The 18,972-nt window shown below is 42.7% G+C and overlaps 1 protein-coding gene and 8 non-coding genes across 10 annotated transcripts in view; 2 read left to right on the top strand and 7 right to left on the bottom strand.

Moving 5' to 3' along the window:
- fgd5a (FYVE, RhoGEF and PH domain containing 5a) overlaps positions 1 to 18,972 on the top strand; it is a 40,656-nt gene that overhangs the window by 19,629 nt on the left and 2,055 nt on the right. The window contains exons 8-20 of one of the 2 annotated variants that reach the window (XM_030052353.1): positions 4,597 to 4,690; positions 4,898 to 4,948; positions 5,650 to 5,708; positions 6,597 to 6,668; positions 7,853 to 7,921; positions 9,989 to 10,072; positions 10,159 to 10,238; positions 11,182 to 11,278; positions 12,728 to 12,865; positions 13,420 to 13,522; positions 13,643 to 13,779; positions 16,436 to 16,564; positions 17,008 to 17,162. In XM_030052353.1, coding sequence (XP_029908213.1) covers positions 4,597 to 4,690; positions 4,898 to 4,948; positions 5,650 to 5,708; positions 6,597 to 6,668; positions 7,853 to 7,921; positions 9,989 to 10,072; positions 10,159 to 10,238; positions 11,182 to 11,278; positions 12,728 to 12,865; positions 13,420 to 13,522; positions 13,643 to 13,779; positions 16,436 to 16,564; positions 17,008 to 17,162 — 1,268 coding nt within the window. The remainder of the gene's footprint in view (positions 1 to 4,596; positions 4,691 to 4,897; positions 4,949 to 5,649; positions 5,709 to 6,596; positions 6,669 to 7,852; positions 7,922 to 9,988; positions 10,073 to 10,158; positions 10,239 to 11,181; positions 11,279 to 12,727; positions 12,866 to 13,419; positions 13,523 to 13,642; positions 13,780 to 16,435; positions 16,565 to 17,007; positions 17,163 to 18,972) is intronic. The other variant, XM_030052354.1, reaches the window with a different exon arrangement.
- Positions 11,922 to 11,993, bottom strand: trnae-cuc (transfer RNA glutamic acid (anticodon CUC)). Its single transcript has one exon. It is a non-coding gene; the product is annotated as a tRNA-Glu (tRNA).
- trnae-cuc (transfer RNA glutamic acid (anticodon CUC)) lies at positions 12,467 to 12,538 on the bottom strand. The gene has a single exon. It is a non-coding gene; the product is annotated as a tRNA-Glu (tRNA).
- On the bottom strand, positions 14,749 to 14,820 carry trnae-cuc (transfer RNA glutamic acid (anticodon CUC)). Its single transcript has one exon. It is a non-coding gene; the product is annotated as a tRNA-Glu (tRNA).
- On the bottom strand, positions 15,679 to 15,750 carry trnae-cuc (transfer RNA glutamic acid (anticodon CUC)). The gene has a single exon. It is a non-coding gene; the product is annotated as a tRNA-Glu (tRNA).
- On the bottom strand, positions 17,257 to 17,328 carry trnae-cuc (transfer RNA glutamic acid (anticodon CUC)). The gene has a single exon. It is a non-coding gene; the product is annotated as a tRNA-Glu (tRNA).
- Positions 17,641 to 17,712, bottom strand: trnae-cuc (transfer RNA glutamic acid (anticodon CUC)). Its single transcript has one exon. It is a non-coding gene; the product is annotated as a tRNA-Glu (tRNA).
- Positions 18,009 to 18,080, top strand: trnae-cuc (transfer RNA glutamic acid (anticodon CUC)). Its single transcript has one exon. It is a non-coding gene; the product is annotated as a tRNA-Glu (tRNA).
- trnae-cuc (transfer RNA glutamic acid (anticodon CUC)) lies at positions 18,327 to 18,398 on the bottom strand. The gene has a single exon. It is a non-coding gene; the product is annotated as a tRNA-Glu (tRNA).

Here is an 18,972-nt window from a genome sequence, read left to right on the forward strand (position 1 = left end):
ATTTTAGACCCACCCAACACCTAACACCCATTCTTTGTACAGCCTGGATCTCTTCATCCCTACTCCTCCCTGAAGATGGGGAAGTGGGATCTGGGAGGATTGAGTGGGAATCAAAATTCAGCAGGGCTTTTTTTCCTTATATGATAGTAGCGGTCCATAAATTCAGCACCTTGTTCTCTGTTTCGCCCTTTATCTTTACACTGAACTGGAGTGCGCATGGTCAAAGCCGCTAACGATAAAGATGGTGGTTGATTAATACCTAAAGGACAAGGGGGAGCCTTTAGATAACACCACAGAGATGCAGTGATAGATTTCTCATTTCCATGCATCGATGTCCTTCTCTTAACTATTAAACTATTTGTTAGCAGCACACAGGTCACATTGATTAGAAAAATAGACACTGAATGGAAGATAGTTTTCTCTTTTTAGCCTTATTTTGGGATTAAAACTAGTTTAAAAAAATATATAGGCTCTATTTTAAATTGTTTAAGGCTCACCTTCACTGATGTGGCATACGTCCAAAGAATCATTAACAGTATTGGCGAGGCTCATATGCTGTTAAAATAGGCTTTTTTGGGTTGCAAAGTGAGACCTGTATCACACACCCCCCTTGCCCAAATTCGCAAGTTAACAGCTCCATGTTGCCCTTTGAGCCAATGTGAGTGGCTGACACAATGGTTCCAGGCGTTTCTATATTGATCAGAAAAGCGAACGGACAAGGCACCAACTGTCTTCTCTTATGAATATTCAATAGCAGCTGCCCTTCCCAGAAAAAGAAAAAAAAAAAACTTTGGCTTTGCCAGACTTTAGTTCAACCAGTGTGAAGAAGAGAGAGGAGGTGAGAGATGATGCCTCAAAGCCTCTGCCATGTTCAGTAAACACTGACCTTTAGTATCTTAACGCATGTATAACAGACGGCGTTTTACACCTGGTCTGTTTCAGCCATTAAAAGTGATTAGATATGCCTCATGATAACCTTGATCAAAGTCGGTGATGTGCCTATCCGATTTAGCCTCATGACATTGAAATTAGCACCTTTTCACATCATAAAACACTACAGTAATTGCTGCCTATAATTGCCACAAATGGGTTGACCTGCAAGGGAAGATAAAGGTGTTGAAGGATCTAATCTCATCTGAGCTGAACTGAACCAGCAAAGGATACGCATTTGTTTTGTTTTTTATTTAAGAGAAGTTGAGGTGAATTCTAATAAATAACGATCCATCTTACGACTGAGCGTGGGTTATATAAGAAACAAATATCAAAACGCCCAGAGGGTGTTCAATAGCAGAACCTTTTCTCAGTCTACCAACACATCCCCCATATTTACTACCTCATGCTGCATAATGCATTTAAGTTTCCCACACTGCAAATAAACTAGCAGCCTGCCTTTCCTCTCACACCAGGGCATTGTGTGTGAGCTGGAAGTATGTGATGGATGCGGTGCTGTATCAGAGCACTGCTTTGGGAGTTCTGTGGTGTGTGTGTGTGTGTGTGTGTGACCCTGCTGTAATGAGGGGGAAGGAGAGCCGAGGGAAAGCGAGGGGGTTCACACAGGTCACTGGATACAACATACCTACCACTGAGCGGGACAACGGCCGTTTATGTGCTGGCTGAGTCACTTTCACCGGTCTTAATATCATTGCAAGCAATTTTTTTTTTTGCTCATAAATAGGCAATTTCGATGTTTCGTTTGCTGTGAAAAAGTTCATTTTCGTGATCATTTTTTCCCCCTTATTCTCTCTTGCAATCCCTCAAACCTCGCTCTCCTTCCCAGTCTCTCCATCTCACTCCTTCCTTCTTCCCCACCCTCTCTTTGTGCTATAAGATGGGGTCCAGCGGTGTAGTGGGTAGTAATTTCATTGTGGATGTGGTGATGACAGTGATGAAGTAGCCGTGGCCCCTGATCAGATCACCGTTAGACCCTTACAGGATTAAAGCCTCCTCTCCACAGCCAGTTGCTTGTTTACTGGGCCATCTATAAACACCGGCCAATACATAGTGGAGAGTGTGTGTGTGTGTGTGTGTATGATTGAAGTAAGCATGAGTGTGTTTGTGTGGAATTGCCCTTTTTTTTGAGATTTCCTCTGCATTGATATGTTCATACACAAATGGTGTGGGTCTGTGTGAAAGGGTTGATATCGATATCTTGACAAACCACTTCAGTGTGGATTTATATTCATGTCATGGCCCATGTTTGTGTAAAGCCTGTATATGTTCCCTTGTGCAAGAAGCCGAGGAAGAGCGGGGGAGGTGGATTGTGGGTCGGCGGGGGGGGTGTTTGGGGGTTAGTTCGCTGTGCAGCAGGTGGACAGCGAGAGATAGAGTGAGAGAGGAATGGAGTGAATTCCCTGTAAAGGCAGCTGGGCAATGAGGCAGACAGAAGCTAATTAGAGAAGCAGTCTCCTTTACAACTCCCCAATTAGATCAGTTGTGCGTGCTGGCCGTGACTGAGAAGTGTGTTTGTTTGTGCGTGCACGTGTGTGTGTGTGTGCGTTCGTCTCCTGGTATGAGGCATCGCGCTCGCTCTCCTCTCTCCTCTCCTTGGCTCACTAACCCAAACAAACCCCACTGTAATTATCATCTCTGGCGTGCCTCAGAATGCCACTTCCTGTGAACAAGTGTCAATTGGATGACAATTTACAAGCCATACTTGAGGAGAGTGGATGCTCCAGCAGAGGGAGGATGCTTAATGATGTAGAGCTTGTTATTATTGTACTATTGTGAATCACTCACCGATCAGGAGAGAGCAAGAAAGAGAGAGGGAAGAGGGAAGAAAAGAGTTGAGAGGGCACTCAAACAGAGGCGGAGGAGGAGTCCAGTGGAGATACAGCACTGTGAGGAGAGAGTGATGATGGCAAGTGGAAAAAAAAAACACAGAGCTTAACAAGAAGTGCGAATAAAGTTTCACAGAGGCTTATTCATTAAAAGAGGCAACAGTTGTTCCTAGAGGCCCCCCAGACTGTTTTATTTTTGACTATCTGCTGTGATAATGAAGACAAAGAATGCTGTGTTTAACTCACATCCCATCCTTCCTCTTCACAGGGCCATCAGTGTTATCTCATCAGCAGCTTGGAGTCTCAGTGCGTGCAAGTGTGTGTGTGTGTGTGTGTGTGTGTGTGTGTGCGCGTGTGTGTGCGTGTGTGCATGTATTTGTGAACATCACTTCAGTGTTGTGAGTTTTTGTGAATGTGTGTGGGATTGAATGTCATAGCTATCATGTGTGCATGTACATGTGGGTCCTTGTGTGTGTGTGTGTGTGTGTGTGTGTGTGTATTTGTGCTGTATAAATGAGATGAAGATGCTGTTTCCCGCCGGGTGCTATCTGTGGTTCTCTAATGAAGGATACGACTTTATTGGATTAGAAAACACTCTGCCTGTGTGTGTGTGTGTGTGTGTGTGTGTGTGTGTGCATGTGCACGTACGTGTGTGTGCCTGGTCCCCCATCACTACGCAGCCGCTTGGGGCATAAATACCTGTCAGAGACAATTAGATTGTGATTGATTTTCCAGATCTCTCTTTTATTGTGCCGATTTCTGTCCCCTTTCACCTGGCAAATGAACAATGGGAGTTGTGGAGGTTTTTGTGCGGAGGAGAAATGTGTGAAGGTCAACTAAGCCTGCCAAGGTTATCTTCACATTGCCTTTGTCCTCTCTGACCTTGACACACAGCATTTAAGTAGAGGTCACCCTCATTTAGACTCTATATAGAGCAGCGGTTTTCAAAGTGGGGCTCAGGGACACCCAGAGGTCCATGAGAGCATTTTGTGAGATCCTCAGCAAAATGAGGAATAGTTTAATGTCTCCATAATTTTATTCACTAGGATGGTTCCCAGTTGGGCAAATGAAAAATGGTTTTTCTAATCTTAGGTTTCAGTTGTTATTCAACACCAATTAAAGAAAAAAAGAAATGGGGTTCATGCAGCAACTTGTGCCACATAGTATTTACTCTATGCATATTCAGTGTGTCTTCCCGAGAATTGATAGTGCACTTTCTGTCTCAACAGCAACGATGAAATCACCAAAATGTATATTTAAAAATCCCTGTTTAGTGTGGGTAACTTAACCCTTTGATGCATGAATTATGAAAGCCTGAGTCAAGATTTTTTTCTTATGTGTTTTTACTCTTCTTAGGGCATGAACACTTTTGTGAGTCTCCATACTTCTTTAAGGATGGAGGACTGGTATTACCATGTCATGATACTAGTATTAATATGTTTTCAGCAACAAGAATTGACAGTCTCTGCATAAACCTCAATGGAGGAGCACAGCAGAGATCACTCTAACAGCTGATATGCAATTCCACCATTGCATTTAGGAGAAAATGACTTTAAACAGCTGTCCACTGTAGTGACCGCTATGCGCCAAAGGGTTAAAAGTGCTCTAATGAGCTACTTTCAGTAAAAAGTGGTAATCGGTTATCCTTAAAAGTGACTTTCCCCAACAGTGTCAACCATTCATGTTGCGTATGTCCTGTGCAAGTGTGATTTTGTAACACCTTTCAAACAGATATTTGCTTAAGGGCACGTTTGTGTACTCTTCATTTTATATCAAACTGATGGTGTATGTGTGTGTATGTGTGTGTGTGTGTGTGTAGACACAGGGTCCAGATGGAGCTGACCCAGTCCCACTGAAACACCAGCTGCTGCAGGTTATAGTGAGAGTGCTCCAATACCGCATGCTGCTTACAGGTATAACACACACACACACACACACACACACACACACACATGCCCTGGGAGGGGCACGTGTGTGTGTGTGATGAGAAAATCTTTAGCTTCAGCTTAAACATGAAGTCAGTTTGTTTTTCCACATGAAACAGTGGGACTGCATTGGATGGCATCAGTTTGACTACTATATTTTCACAACTTGACTCACTTGTCGCCCTCTTTATTCAGATTACCTGAACAACCTCTCTCCTGATTCAAAAGAATATGAGGACACACAAGGTAAGCCTGTGGGATTGAGCCTTTTACTTTTCTGCTTTAGAGTCCAGTCATTTTATGAAAAAACCTGGGACAAATTGCAAGAGAAGTAAACTCAACTGATTTTGTATCCTAAGTGTGTCCTGAGTGAGGGAAAAATCAGATAATATGTGTGTAAACAGAATAATTCAAAGAACTTGTAATTGACTTTTTTTTTTTTTTTGTCTTTGTGTGTGTAATCAACTTGTGAATTTTTATAGTGATATCTGAAAGCAAAATTTTGAACCTCTTTCCCCTGTGTGTTAAAAAGGGCGTTTTTTTGGTATTATATGGTCATAAATAGGTGATTTTCAAAACTTTTCACCAATGGGATTTCTTGGGACTTTTTTTCCCCTCACTCAGGACAAACTGAGGATACAAAATGAGTTGAGTTTGCTTCTCTTGCAATTTGTCCTAGGTTGACCCCAATTTTGGCCTAAAATTTCTGGACTATTAGGAACACTGCAGTGTTCTGTCATAAGTTGTCATAACACTGATATTTTTCAGTAACTAAAGATACACACACACACAAACGCAAACACTGCAGCTGCTAGACGTGTATGAGGGGCCAGTTGTTGAGACACAGTCACAGATTGTCTTCATTAAACAGGGCTGCACATAAATCTGTCCCTCCTCCCCCTCTCTCTGTCTGTCTTTCTTTCTCTCTGTCTGTGTTTGTGTTGCAGCTGCCTTGGTGATCGTCTCTGAAGTGGCAGACCAGGCCAATGACAATCTAAAACAGGGGGTAAGCTGAGCCTGGATACACCCCATTTGTTCAGATTCAGGCTGTTTAGCTCCAGTTTGATCTGCTCACGACATGGCGTTGACGTTATTGAGACATATCTTTATTTTTTGCTTGGAAATGACTGAGCAATTTGAGGATGTCATTCAAGCATGAAGAAGTTAGACAGCAGAGATTTTTCTGTGCACAAATCCCTCTTCTGGATGGCCGTCTGTGGTGAAGTGAAGGAGAGCTCTATCCCTCTTCTCTCTCTCTCTCTCTCACTGGCCTCTGAAGCCTGCTGATTAATGCAAGGGCGAGGAAAGATGATGTCATCAAAACGTCCCAGGTGCATCATCACACAAAGGGTGCAGTGTGAGAGGGTGCATAAGACTTACACTCCCCTCACACATGCACAGTTGACGCAGATTGAGATAACTCACACGCAATCACATGCACATGCATGCACACACACACACACACATGCATGCAGCCTTTCTGTCTCGCCTCTCACTGTCAAGATCCCCCTTGCCTCAAGTCACTTGGCTCTTTTGTTGATCACACTCTCTGTCTTTCTCTTAAAATGTGCACTCGTCTCTGCACACGCACTGCTGACACACACACACACACACACACAGACTAACAAACAGTGGAAACACAGGCTCCCTCTATCTCTGTCTCCCCTATTCAGTTTCCAGTATCACATCCCTTTCGGCCTCCCTCCCTTTCATTCACAAACAAACAGGGACAGTCTCTCTCTCTCTCTCTCTCTCTCTCTCTCTCTCTCTCTCTCTCTCTCTCTCTCTCTCTCTCCCTCTCTCTCTCTCTCTCTCCTTGTGTCTGTCACATCACCGGGAAATCACCCTCCATCTCTCTGCCCAAACCTCCAACCCCGCTCTTTCTCATTCTCAGGAGAACTTGCTGCGTCTGGTGCACATAGAGTACAGTGTCAAAGGCAAGAGGGACCTCCTGAAGCCTGGAAGGGTGAGTGAGCCCCAGCTGGCTGTGTCTGGACAGTGTCACTCTGTTTTACTATCAAAACACAACAGCACGTTTCTCGAACGCTGTCTGAGTGGCAGTCCTTATAGGCTTACGAAGGATCTGATGACCCAGAGCGCATGCTGAACGCATTTTGACCGTGTGCATAACACGTACGTGTCACGATACTAGTATTTTGGCAGCTGATACCAATCGCAGTGAAATCCCACGAATCTCGGCATCTGATTCGATACCATGGCAGTAACAGAAATCCCATCCCAGCATACACTTGTTTATTTAAAAACTTTAAACATTATCAATTTAATAAACATGTTATATTGAGGCTGCATTAGACTAAGTTACAGGTGCAATATCAATCAATCAATCAATCAATCAATCAAATTTTATTTATATAGCACCTTTCAAACAAATGCATGATATTCAAGGTGCTTTACATCTTGATTGACAAATACGCATAAAATAAGAAGTGAAAGGACAAGGAGACCGATGCATGCTGATAAAATATAGTTAATTTAAAAAAAAAAAAAAAAAATACGGAATAAAATATAAAAAACAATATGGAACGATTTAAAACAATAAAGACACAGAAATAATAAAATAACTCAAGAATAAGATACCAAATAAAAATCTAAAAACAATATGAAATGATTTAAAACAGTAAAAACACAGCAATAATAAAATAACTCAAGAATAAGATACTGAATAAAAATGTAAAAACAATATGAAATTATTTAAAACAATAAAGACACAGCAATAATAAAATAACTCAAGAATAAGATACTGAATAAAATATAAAAAAAAAAAACAAGATGAAAAACAATAAAATAGAATGTAGAATATAATAGATTGAAACTGGAAACTGGAAATATGGCCCTTAGCCTTCAAGTAGTAGGAAACAAAACAGCCCAACAAAGTACTAATGTCAAATTAGACGACCTGCATGAAATGTACTGCTGTAACAACAAATGCAGTGTTAGAGAGATCAGTATTTATGCACACAGTCTAAGGCTATATTCGAGTAACTGAGTTACAGAGTGAGGTAGCAAGTTGAGTCAATACTAAAAAGTGTTGGTGTTGGTGTTGTTCTCAAACTTTTAGTATTGACTTGGTCTCTAAGTATTGATTGTTTTTTTTCTACATTTCTCTCTGTTTTTGCAATCTTTTGGCAGGTGTTTGTCAAAGAGGGCACGCTCATGAAGGTCTCAAGAAAAAGCAGGCAGCCCCGACATCTGTTTCTGGTAATATTATTTACTTTATCGCTGATGTATTGCTATAACCTCCAGAGGTGTCGCCAAGCCATAAAGTTGCTGTTATGTCACTGTTACATCTGCGGGTTTTAAGTGGTCAGCGAGTACAGCAGCACAACAAAAAAAAAAAAGGAAAAAGAAAGAAAGAAAAAACACCTGCCATCATTTCGAAACAATAGCGCAAACACATGAAAATATGGGGAATGTTGGGTGGAGGTCACCCTGTGAGGTAGGTGGGGTGGGGGCAGGAGGCCAAGGCCGTAGAGCTGCACTACACACCACACCCATCCAGCATGGGCCTCCCTCTCCTCTCCTCTCTTCTCCTCTCCTCTCCTCCTCTCTCAGGACTTGTTTTCCAGGGCCCCACTTCCTTACAGGATGTTTGGTGTGGGTCACTGGATGCCGGCTTCCTGTGTATGAGGGAGGGGACTGACAGCAAAGTGAAGGCCAGACACCCTGTAGAATGCAGGGAGGAGGAGGTGGATGTGTGTGTGTGTGTGTGTGTGTGTGTGTGTAGGTGTGGTGTTACACAAACACATAATGTGAAATGGACAAGCACACTCTATTGTTACATGCAAAAGCTGTGCTGTCACATATTATGAATTACATTTGAGGTATATATGGGTTATGATTTGGGTGTTATAATTAATATAAAACAACATCAAGGTGCTCTGTGGTTTCTTTTTTTTTTTATTGTGTTCCACTCCATCCTTCTCACAATCCTTGTCTTCATTCATAGTGGAGCAATAGCTGAAAACGGCGGCTGGTTGATACTCCCAGCCTATAAGAGTTATATAGCCATTTGCTCCCTTGAAGTGTATGGCTTCTGAGGGTCAGGTGTAATTTATGGGCTTTTAAGGAAAGGGAATCCAAACAACTGCGAAGATGAAAGCCATTATTCACCTCAACAACAGAAAGAAGCTACAACTTTACACCCATCTCACACCACTGTCAGGGCCTGGCCTCATAGAAGCAAGGGAGAAAGGATAAGTGAGTGAAGAAAGGGATTAAAGGGAGGATGCAAGGGAGATTGAGAAAACTGCCAGGAGAAACAGAGAATGAGTAAGAGAGGCAGGTGAAGGAGGTGAAGGGTTGTTGGCTGACATAAAAAGGCATTGCTGAAAAAATAAATGTCTTATGCGCCATGGGGTCAAGAAGGTACATTTTGTGTCTCTGGAAAAGTAATTTGTGAATTTTGTTGGCACTCGGTGAAAAGAGTTTTAGAGTAAATGAGTAGCGTCGGGCAGACCAGACGAAAAGTGGCGGCCACAGCCCAGAGGTCGTGGTCGGAGCTGGGAGGCCTGGTGATCATGTGCTGTTTTGTCTCCAGCCAGCCAGCAAGTGAACCAGTAACTGTGGCTGTTTGTGTTGTTGTTGTGGTGGAGGAGAGCGGGTCCACCCAGCTCTGGTTCTCACAGCAGCTGAGCTGAGAGCACAGCAGCCTTGGAAGGCTGGGAGGGCGAGGGGCGGCCCGGAGCCAGAGGCCTGGAGCAGGGTGGAGAATTCCTGGATGCTGCGTCTACGGCCCCAGCGGATGTTTAGAGCACACATTAGGTGTGACCAATGATGTCATCTCTTTTGTCTGGGCCAAAATAAAATACCTCTCAGAACACAATGGACTCTAAGTATGTTCTGGGGATCACAATAGTTTTGGTCTAACAAGCAAATAAACGTGGGGCTTTTTTTTTTTTTTGAAAGCCTGACTTTGTTGTGTGCTTACATGGGAATCAGTAGCTGCACCAGGGCACAGTGGTGTGTGAAAGGAAACATAATCCCAGTAGCCGGGCCCAACAAGTAATTTTCAAGGATTAAACACGGAGATTTGTAGACCAAAGCGGGTTTACAATATTTTGCTCAGGGTAACACCGCCCCCTTGTGGTGATATTAGTTTATTACATTCTCTAGGATTGTTTTGTAAAAATAGGCTTAATCTCATTTATAGGCATTAAGCAGGTAGCGTGTGTGCGCGCATGAGTGTGGAAGCGCGTTTGAATGTAAAAATGAATGCATGACTGAATGAATGAATTGTCTCGTCTTCTCTTCTGTTTCCCCCATCAGATGAATGACATAATGCTGTACACCTACCCTCAGCAGGATGGGAAATACAGGCTGAAGAACACCCTGTCTCTATCCGGGATGAAGGTAGACACCGACCTCTCACCTCTCTGATAAACGTGACTAATCACATGACCTCTGACCCTTCATCTTCTCTGCCCTGCCACCCCCAGGTGAGCAAACCCGTCCTGGACAACGTGCTGAACTGTCTGAGGATCGAGATGTCTGACATCACCATCACACTCTCTGCCAGGTGAGCATCTGACTGTGAGGTTGAGGGATTCACACTGAATTACAGTCATTAGAGTGGAACAAGAGGCATTATAATGCACACATGGAACTGCTTTTCAATACTGATGTGCAGAAAATGGGCTAAAAATGAATAGCAAAATCTTCTTTACATTGTTTTACATGTCACTTTATCTCTACCTTGAAAAACAATCTGAGGGGATTTTTTTAAACATCTACTCCTGTCTACTGGTGACATAACTTTCAGTAAAAATAACTATCCTCATAGCATTTCATCAAATTTGATTATTTTCTCAGATGTGTAATGTCTCTGAAGCCAACAAGAGACAGCTCAGTTAGCCGCAGAGGGAACCTCTGCAAGCCCTGTAACCCCAACCACACCCATAGTTTGGTAGAAAACTGTGATGCAACTGTGATTGCATTGCATTTTGGCTCAACTGCTGCATTGGTTTGAGTGAAATGCAGTGAGGACAACTAAAACATTTGCAGAAATGCAACGATGAGCTTAGTATTTAGTTTCGATCATGGTTAAAGCAGTAGATCACATTTCAAGGTGGCTTGCTTTCAAGTTTGAAATGATCTCATATTTAATTCTTTAAAAGCAAATCCACAGAGATGAGATTAAATAAAACAATAATGATTTTGCTTTTCATTTTGTCACTTTTTCTGCATATCACTAATGAAAAGTAATGTCATTTGTGCATTGCATTTCCCTTTACTCCACTGTAATGACTGCTTTTCAACAAGGCCATAATTCCTCTCCATAGACTGGTTGACTGCCAAGTCACTGAATTCAAAGATCTGTGTGCATTTACTCACTGATGCAGCTGGCTGTCCCTTTTGGTATTGGACTCCTTTACCCCTACTGTTGTGCAAAGGGCTCACACGTTATGTCTCAAGCTTTTCAGAGGCATCAGATCCAACACTGTTTGTGTGTCCCTCTTTAGCTCAGTCGGAGAGAGGGAAGACTGGTTCCACACGCTGAGTCGAGCCATAGCGGACCACGCTGCAGGACTCTGTACGTTTGGTGGACCCTGCAGTGAGGTAAGAGAGAGAAATGTTAAGTAGATTATGATTTAAAAAAAAATGCTGTAGCTCCAAAATTAAAACAGTCCATTTAACCTGCTAGATGATAACAAGCAGCTTATGACTTATTATGATTTGATACTCATTTCAGCCTTTACTTTATTTCTTTACCTCTTACACTCTGGTAAGCAGTAAGTTTTTACAGTAGATAAAATATTACTTTTCTGTTACACACTAAAATTGGTGGTTGTATCATCTTTTAATTAAAAAAAATCAAGACAACTCCTTTTGGACTCTGTGGGAATGATCAGGGCAACTAAATAGCGTTGATGTCAAATATTTTTGTCATTCTTTTTGCTTGTTTAAATCACACTAGTAGAAATGTTTTTTTTTTTTCACCTGAGCTGTTTCATATTGGCCTGCATCCAGTGAAAGTGAGATGACTCAGTATTTTTTGAGCAGTCAACAACAATGTTATTTCTGAGACTGAAAGAACTATTCATTATTAGAAACCAACACAAGGCTTTATGTTGTTGACCCAGTATTGGCACACACTACCATAAGGGGCCATGCAATGGTTGGTCAGTTTTGTTATTCAGTGTAATTCAACCCAACCCTTGTATGCTCAGCCTCTAATCCCGTGTATGTAAACAAGGACTCTTTCCCTGACCGGGAATCGAACCCGGGCCGCGGCGGTGAGAGCGCCGAATCCTAACCACTAGACCACCAGGGAACTGGTTACTTGTCAGGCCTGCATCAGCTGAAAGAAAAAATGACTAAATTGGTAGATATGAATAATTGTGGGACCTGTCCAGGGTGTTTCCCTGCCTTCCGCCCAATGAGCGCTGGGATAGGCTCCAGCAACCCCCCGCGACCCTTGTGAGGATAAGCGGTTTGGACAATGGATGGATGGATGGATTAATTGTGGATTATTGATTGTGGAAATGAATACTTTTTAATTAGTGAACAAGAGCAGTTATTGCTGAAATTAACTGTAACTTACAATGATAATAAGATGTGCATTTTTCAAGCTCCTGCTTTGTTGGTATTGACACAAACTACTGTCCAGTCAACGATCCCAGCTAGTCCTTCAGTCAGGGGTTCCTCCTTTTGTTGGCAATGTGGGTGAATCTAGTGTAATTCAACCCAGTAATCATCAAGAAGTCTTTTTGAGCAAGTGATTTTATTTATGTAAACAAAGATTTGTTCCCTGACCGGGAATCGAACCCGGGCCGCGGCGGTGAGAGCGCCGAATCCTAACCACTAGACCACCAGGGACCTGGTCACTTCCATGGCAGACTTGTCTTCTGGAATGTCTGGCATGTATGGAAGCAAGGAAGATGTACAGATCCCAGTGTGTAGTGCAAAGTACTGCCACTAGGGTGCACTGTCTGTCTGTGTGTCTATCAGTGTGTGGTTTTCATATCTTATCATCATGCTGACTTGGTGTCCACTTTGTGTCTGTAGGCCCGTGAGAAGCTGTGGATGGCTCTGGGCGAGGCAGCTCCAGTCCTGGTGCCAGTGTCCCATGTGATGATGTGCATGAACTGTACCTCCGACTTTAGCCTCACACTGAGAAGACACCACTGCAACGCCTGTGGCAAGGTCAAACATCATAGCCAATCCTTCATGCCTCTAAACGGGGCTAAAAAATCCATAAATGAGAAAGAGGCTGGAGGCTTAAACTGCAGTTAATCGTACCGGTGTTCTTTGATATTTCAGTCTGCAAGATTTATAAGATATAATAACCATTGTGTCACATGTAGCTTACTCAAGGTCATACACATCACAGTAAGAATATGCAGAATAGAACCAACTCTTTCTAAATTATATTTATTAGTTTTCTTTCAGTCTAATGTATGCAATTCACATTATTTATAGCATAATCAGAGCCATTGTAATAGAGCTTAAATTTAAAAAATGCTATATACATTGTTTTGGAATAAAATCATAATATGAAGTTGAACAGACACACTTAAATATTGCTTATCAGGTTAGTAAAATATTTTCTGTTAGCCAAAAAGTGACCTACTCACCTTTTAAATAGGCCATACTGTGTTTTAGTTTGTACTTTTGATAATTTTATTTAGGAAACTGAAACTTGCCTCACTGTGGTTTACAAATTTCCTTGTATTCTCTCTCTCTCTCTCTCTGAGCAGGTGGTGTGCCGTGCTTGTTCCAGGAACAGATACCCACTGAAGTACCTCAAAGACAGGGTGGTCAAAGTGTGTGACCACTGTTACGCTGAGCTCAGGAAAAGAGGTGAGTCAGTGTCTGAGTTCAGTTTCAGTCCTCCTCTTCTCTAGAAACTCTTCTTTTTGTTATGTTATGTAACTGTGTGTGTGTGTGTGTGTGTGTGTGTGCGTGTCTGTGTTTCTGTAGGTGGCAGTGTGTCGGGGGCCTGTGGTAACTCCAGCCCTCGGTCTCACCGGGCCAGCCGTCCTCTCTCCGCTGTCTTCCAGAGTCTGCAGCCCCCAAGTCTGTGGAAGAGCAGAAAGAGCACTTCACCTCTCAACCAGGTGAACTACATTTCCAAAAGTCATACACTTACTTATGATCCATACACGTTTAATTTTTGAGGTATCAAAAACTGCGCATGGCAACTGGGATTTTCCTGATGACTCCTGAAACATGAACCTAAACTCCACATATCTATGTGACATATGACTAAAAACAAAAACAAAATAAATGTAAAAGAGAGTTAGGTTGAAGCCATGGCTGCAGTCAACATGACCTGTGCTGAAAAGGTCTTACCAGGAAAATAAAAGGCCTGAAGGCCTGAAGGACCTAACTTTTTAGTACAATACTTGCACCTCATTTTATGTAATCTCAGTTGTTGTTGACTATTGTTGGTCAATAAGCCTGAATAAGCCTTCAACCAGGGTTTTCCCTTCCAGTTGTCAATGTGGGAAAACCCGGTGTACATCAACCCTAATGCATAATCCTCAAACATTCCCTGTGTTTTATGAACGAATATGGGCTTTGTCTTCATATGTAAATAACGACATTCTGCCTGACCAGGAATTGAATCAGGGTCCTGGCGGTGACATTCCTAACCACTCGGCTGTGTGTTTCAATCACCTTCAATGATAAAAGAGAAATGACTAAATTTACCTGAGCGGGGATACTCAGGTTTGAAATAAATGAAATTAATACCTTTTGGGTAAAAAATAATAATAGTATTTTAAAAATGACTTAGCGATTCATTAAAAGTAATATTACTGTAACTGAGAAAGAAAGAAAGATAATAAGTTTGTAACAAGTTTGTGAGCCCCAGCTTTGTTCCTGTGTATCAAGACATACTGTGATAAAAGTCCTACCACTGATCCTGATGACACCTGCTGTTAGAGGTTCCCCTTCAAATGACAACAGGGATAAAGTTAAGCCCAGTAATCCCCAGTTTTTCAGTTTTTCAAGACTTTTATACTCTGTGAGTATAAGCATTTAAAAAAAAAAAATAAAAAAAATAATAATTCTAAAAAGGCCTGTTCCCTGACCGGGAATCGAACCCGGGCCGCGGCGGTGAGAGCGCCGAATCCTAACCACTAGACCACCAGGGAGAGGTGAGGGGGTCTTTGGGGCTTGCTGGTTGGCATTCCTGCTATGCATGACAGCAGGCAGGAGGGTTGAATTATTTGGTGTGTAGTGTTGCTTTCTGCCACTAGAGTGCGCTTTACTTCCAGTCTCTTAATGACCTGTATAATTTATAGAAAATGGTTGTCATAGTTTTTGGAGAGAATGCATCCATGTGAGTTTACATAAATTATGCCTTTGCTTTGTAAATGGAGCCACATGAGTTCTCTCAGCACCGGTGGATCCAAGGTGTGAGCGGTGACTCCACTGGTCAACATGTTAGATAGCACTGAAGAAGATCAAACATGTCAGCTTAGTGTTCAATCAATTATTTGTCCCAAACAAGCTTTCACATGAAGTCTAGTTGTCAGGATGTTGTCCCCAAGTTTGCTCTAGTTTTGCACAAACAACATTTTTTTCCCTGTTATCACAGTTCTTTCCAGGCTATAACAGTGAGAATGCCAAAGCTTTAGTCCACCAGGGAGCCTGCATGTTTCTATGACCTGTATCAAATCAAAGAGAAACACAACTACATCACTGGCTGGAGATAGTCTGGAGTTATTGGACGAAAATAAGATTTTTTAAAAAAAATTAGCTTATAAGAGAAGAATTGCTCAAATAGCACTTCATTGCCAGGAAATTAAAGTCACTGTAACATACAATGATAATAAGGTGTGTTTGTAAGCCACCAGGTTTGCTCCTGCATAAGGGCACATGCTACTAAGCACTGTACTAGACCAACAGGTGGCCCTGCCAAGGCCTGAAATCAGGGGTTCCCTTTCCATTTCACAGTGTCAGCAAACCTGGTCTAATTCAGCCAACTGTGTGTGGACAAACAAACTATTTTCCCTGACCGGGAATCGAACCCGGGCCGCGGCGGTGAGAGCGCCGAATCCTAACCACTAGACCACCAGGGAGAGGTGAGGAGGTGAGGGGAGCTTGAGAGCTTGCTGGCTGGCATTCCTGCTATGCATGCAGGAAGGTTGAATTATTTGGTGTGTCATGTAGGACTCTGCCACCAGAGTGAACTCTCCTCCCAGTCTCACATGACCTGTATAATTTCGGGAAAATGGTTGACATAGTTTTTGGAGAGAAGGCATCCACGTGAGTTTATATTAATTAAGCCTTTGCTTTGTAAATGGAGCCGCATGCATTGACTCAACTGGTCACTCCATTTTTCAAGTTGTGAAAGTCAAACATGTTGGATGTATTATCAGGTCAGTCTGAGATGGTTTGGGTGCTTAAGACAATGGTCCCATCACTGGTCCCAACCAAGCCTCTGATAACAGGTTGCAGTTGAAACAGTCAGTGTGGGGTGAATCAATGTAAATCCAACAACTTGTCTTGTACGAACAAATAAGTTTTTGCCTGTTCAACCAAAGTAAAGGAACTGAAACAAGGCCATGGCAGTGAGCGTACCAAATCCTAACCAGTTAGCTTTTGTCCTGGAATTTCAGGCATGTATAGCAGCAAGGAAGAAGTAATGATCCCAGTGTGTGGCGAAAAACTACTGCCTGTTGCGTGCACCATCTGTCGATTTATTTAGATATCTCTCTGGGTTTATATCTGCTCATATATCTGATCTGTCATGTACAACACCAGGTGTCACTGGGGGCCGAGGGCTCCACCATGAGCGGCAGCCTACAGCGCCGAAAGAAGAGCAAGAGGAAGTGGAAGCGGTTGTGGTTCCTCCTCAAAGACAAGGTGCTCTACACCTTCACAGCCCGTGAGGTGAGGGGGCACAGAGTCTCCCACACCAGCCCCAAAAAATATTCTCACTCATAATCACTGACTCAGGGAGGCATTTGCACACACTCGCTTACTGACACAACTTCTGTCTATCCCTTTTCCTACTTTACTTTGAAATCTGCCTAATACAGCACAAAACTGAAAACACTTTTAATATTCACACTTCTGCAGTTTCATCCACAACCCAATTGTCTTTTCCTTCCCTCTGGGCAGAACACTAATTACTTTCCTAATTAGGGGAATCTCTGTGCTCTCTCTGTTTTTTAGCAAGTATGTTTTTGAAATCATGCACTGCTCTTTTCTTTTATTTATTCTTTTTGTAAGCATGAAATACTTGTAACTGACATGCTGTATACATAACATGATTTCTAAATTTATATGTCAGGCCCGTACTTGATGTCTGTACTCTTCCCTGGTCTCCTCAGGATAAAGTGGCTTCAGAGAGTCTCCCTCTGCAGGGTTTCACTGTCAAGCTGTCTGAAAGGCCAGAGGGAGAGGAGAGCAGCAATGTGTTCCAGCTCTACCACAAAAAAACACTCTACTACACCTTCAGAGCAGACGATCAACACACTGCACGCAGGTTAGTAATGACACTCATTAGAGTATACAGATAGATAAAAGCACAGAGTTTTTTATCTTTGTATATTAGGGTCCTAGAGCTTTTAAAAGGTGTGTTCCCTGACCGGGAATCGAACCCGGGCCGCGGCGGTGAGAGCGCCGAATCCTAACCACTAGACCACCAGGGAGAGGTGAGGAGGTTTCTGGAGCTTAATACCTGCCATACCTGTTACACCTTTGTATTAAGACATACTGTGATAAAAGTCCTACCACTGATCCTGATGACACCTGCTGTCAGAGGCTCCCCTTCAAATGACAACAGGGATAAAGTTAATGTAATTCAGCCCAGTAATCCCCAGTTTTTCAGTTTTTTCAAGACTTTTATACTCTGTGAGTATAAGCATTTTTTTTTTAATTAAGTCTTTATATATAGATATAAGCATAGCATTTTTTTTTTATTTTTGTATGGTAGAGCTGCAAACTAATTCTAAAAAGGTATGTTCCCTGACCGGGAATCGAACCCGGGCCGCGGCGGTGAGAGCGCCGAATCCTAACCACTAGACCACCAGGGAGAGGTGAGGAGGTTTCTGGAGCTTAATACCTGCCATACCTGTTATGTGTGACAGCAGGTAGACAGGTTAAAAGAAATAGCACACCCAACATACAATAAGAATATATTTCCACCTAGCCCCAGTGCAATCTCGCCATCCAGAATTGATATTTCACGTTCTGGATGGCGAGATTGCACTGGGGCTAGGTGGAAAAATATTCTTATTGTATATTGGGTGTACTATTCCTTAAACTTGCCTAGCTGCTGTCACACATAACAGGTATGGCAGGTATTAAGCTCCAGAAACCTCCACACCATTCCCTGGTGGTCTAGTGGTTAGGATTCGGCGCTCTCACCGCCGCGGCCCGGGTTCGATTCCCGGTCAGGGAAAATAGTTTGTTTGTACACACACCATAAACCCCTTTACTCATAAGAGGCTGGATTCTTTCGCTGGAGGGCCAAAAGGCTGCGGGTTTTCATTCCAGGTGATTTCATTGATTCACCTGGTGGAGTTTTCAGTTGGAATGAAAACCTGCAGCCTTTTGGCCCTCGAGGGCACCAGTTTGGCACCCCTGCTCTAAGAGCCCAGATTCTTATGAACAAAGGGGTTTATCATCTGTCTACAAACAAACTATTTTCCCTGACCGGGAATCGAACCCGGGCCGCGGCGGTGAGAGCGCCGAATCCTAACCACTAGACCACCAGGGAGAGGTGAGGGAGTTTCTGGAGCTTGATGCCTGGCATGCCTGTTATGTGTGCCAGCAGGTAGACAGGTTAAAAGAAATAGTACCCCCAACATACAAAAAGAATATATTTCCTCAATCCATCCAGATCTGTGCAATTTGGTGAGGGTTGTAGTCTGCCATGAAATTTCCTGGCATTCCAGTACAAAGAGGCTGGATGGGTTTTCTTTTGTGGAGCTGCCATCAATGTTTATGTGAAAAACTCAACCACAGCAACACCTCACAACACCTCTTTCCAAAAACAATGACGCAGATACCTGGGATAATCCACGGTCCTTGGAGGCAAACTGTTTCTTGCTGAGGAGCACCAGCAGACTCTACTTATCTGTCCCCAATGAGTAAAAATTGGGGAAAATATCATACTCTATATTTTGTATGAACTGTTCCTTTAAACTATTTGGTGTATGACACATTGCGTGCCATTATAGTGCAAATTCCCCCATGCCAATACCCTGTGTAATTTAGGGAAAGTGACTGTCATCATGTCATGAGAATGCATCTTTATGATACGACGATATTCATAACACCTTTAGTTTGTA

Source organism: Myripristis murdjan, chromosome 5 (assembly GCF_902150065.1).
Source record: "Myripristis murdjan chromosome 5, fMyrMur1.1, whole genome shotgun sequence".
NCBI lineage: Eukaryota > Metazoa > Chordata > Actinopteri > Holocentriformes > Holocentridae > Myripristis > Myripristis murdjan.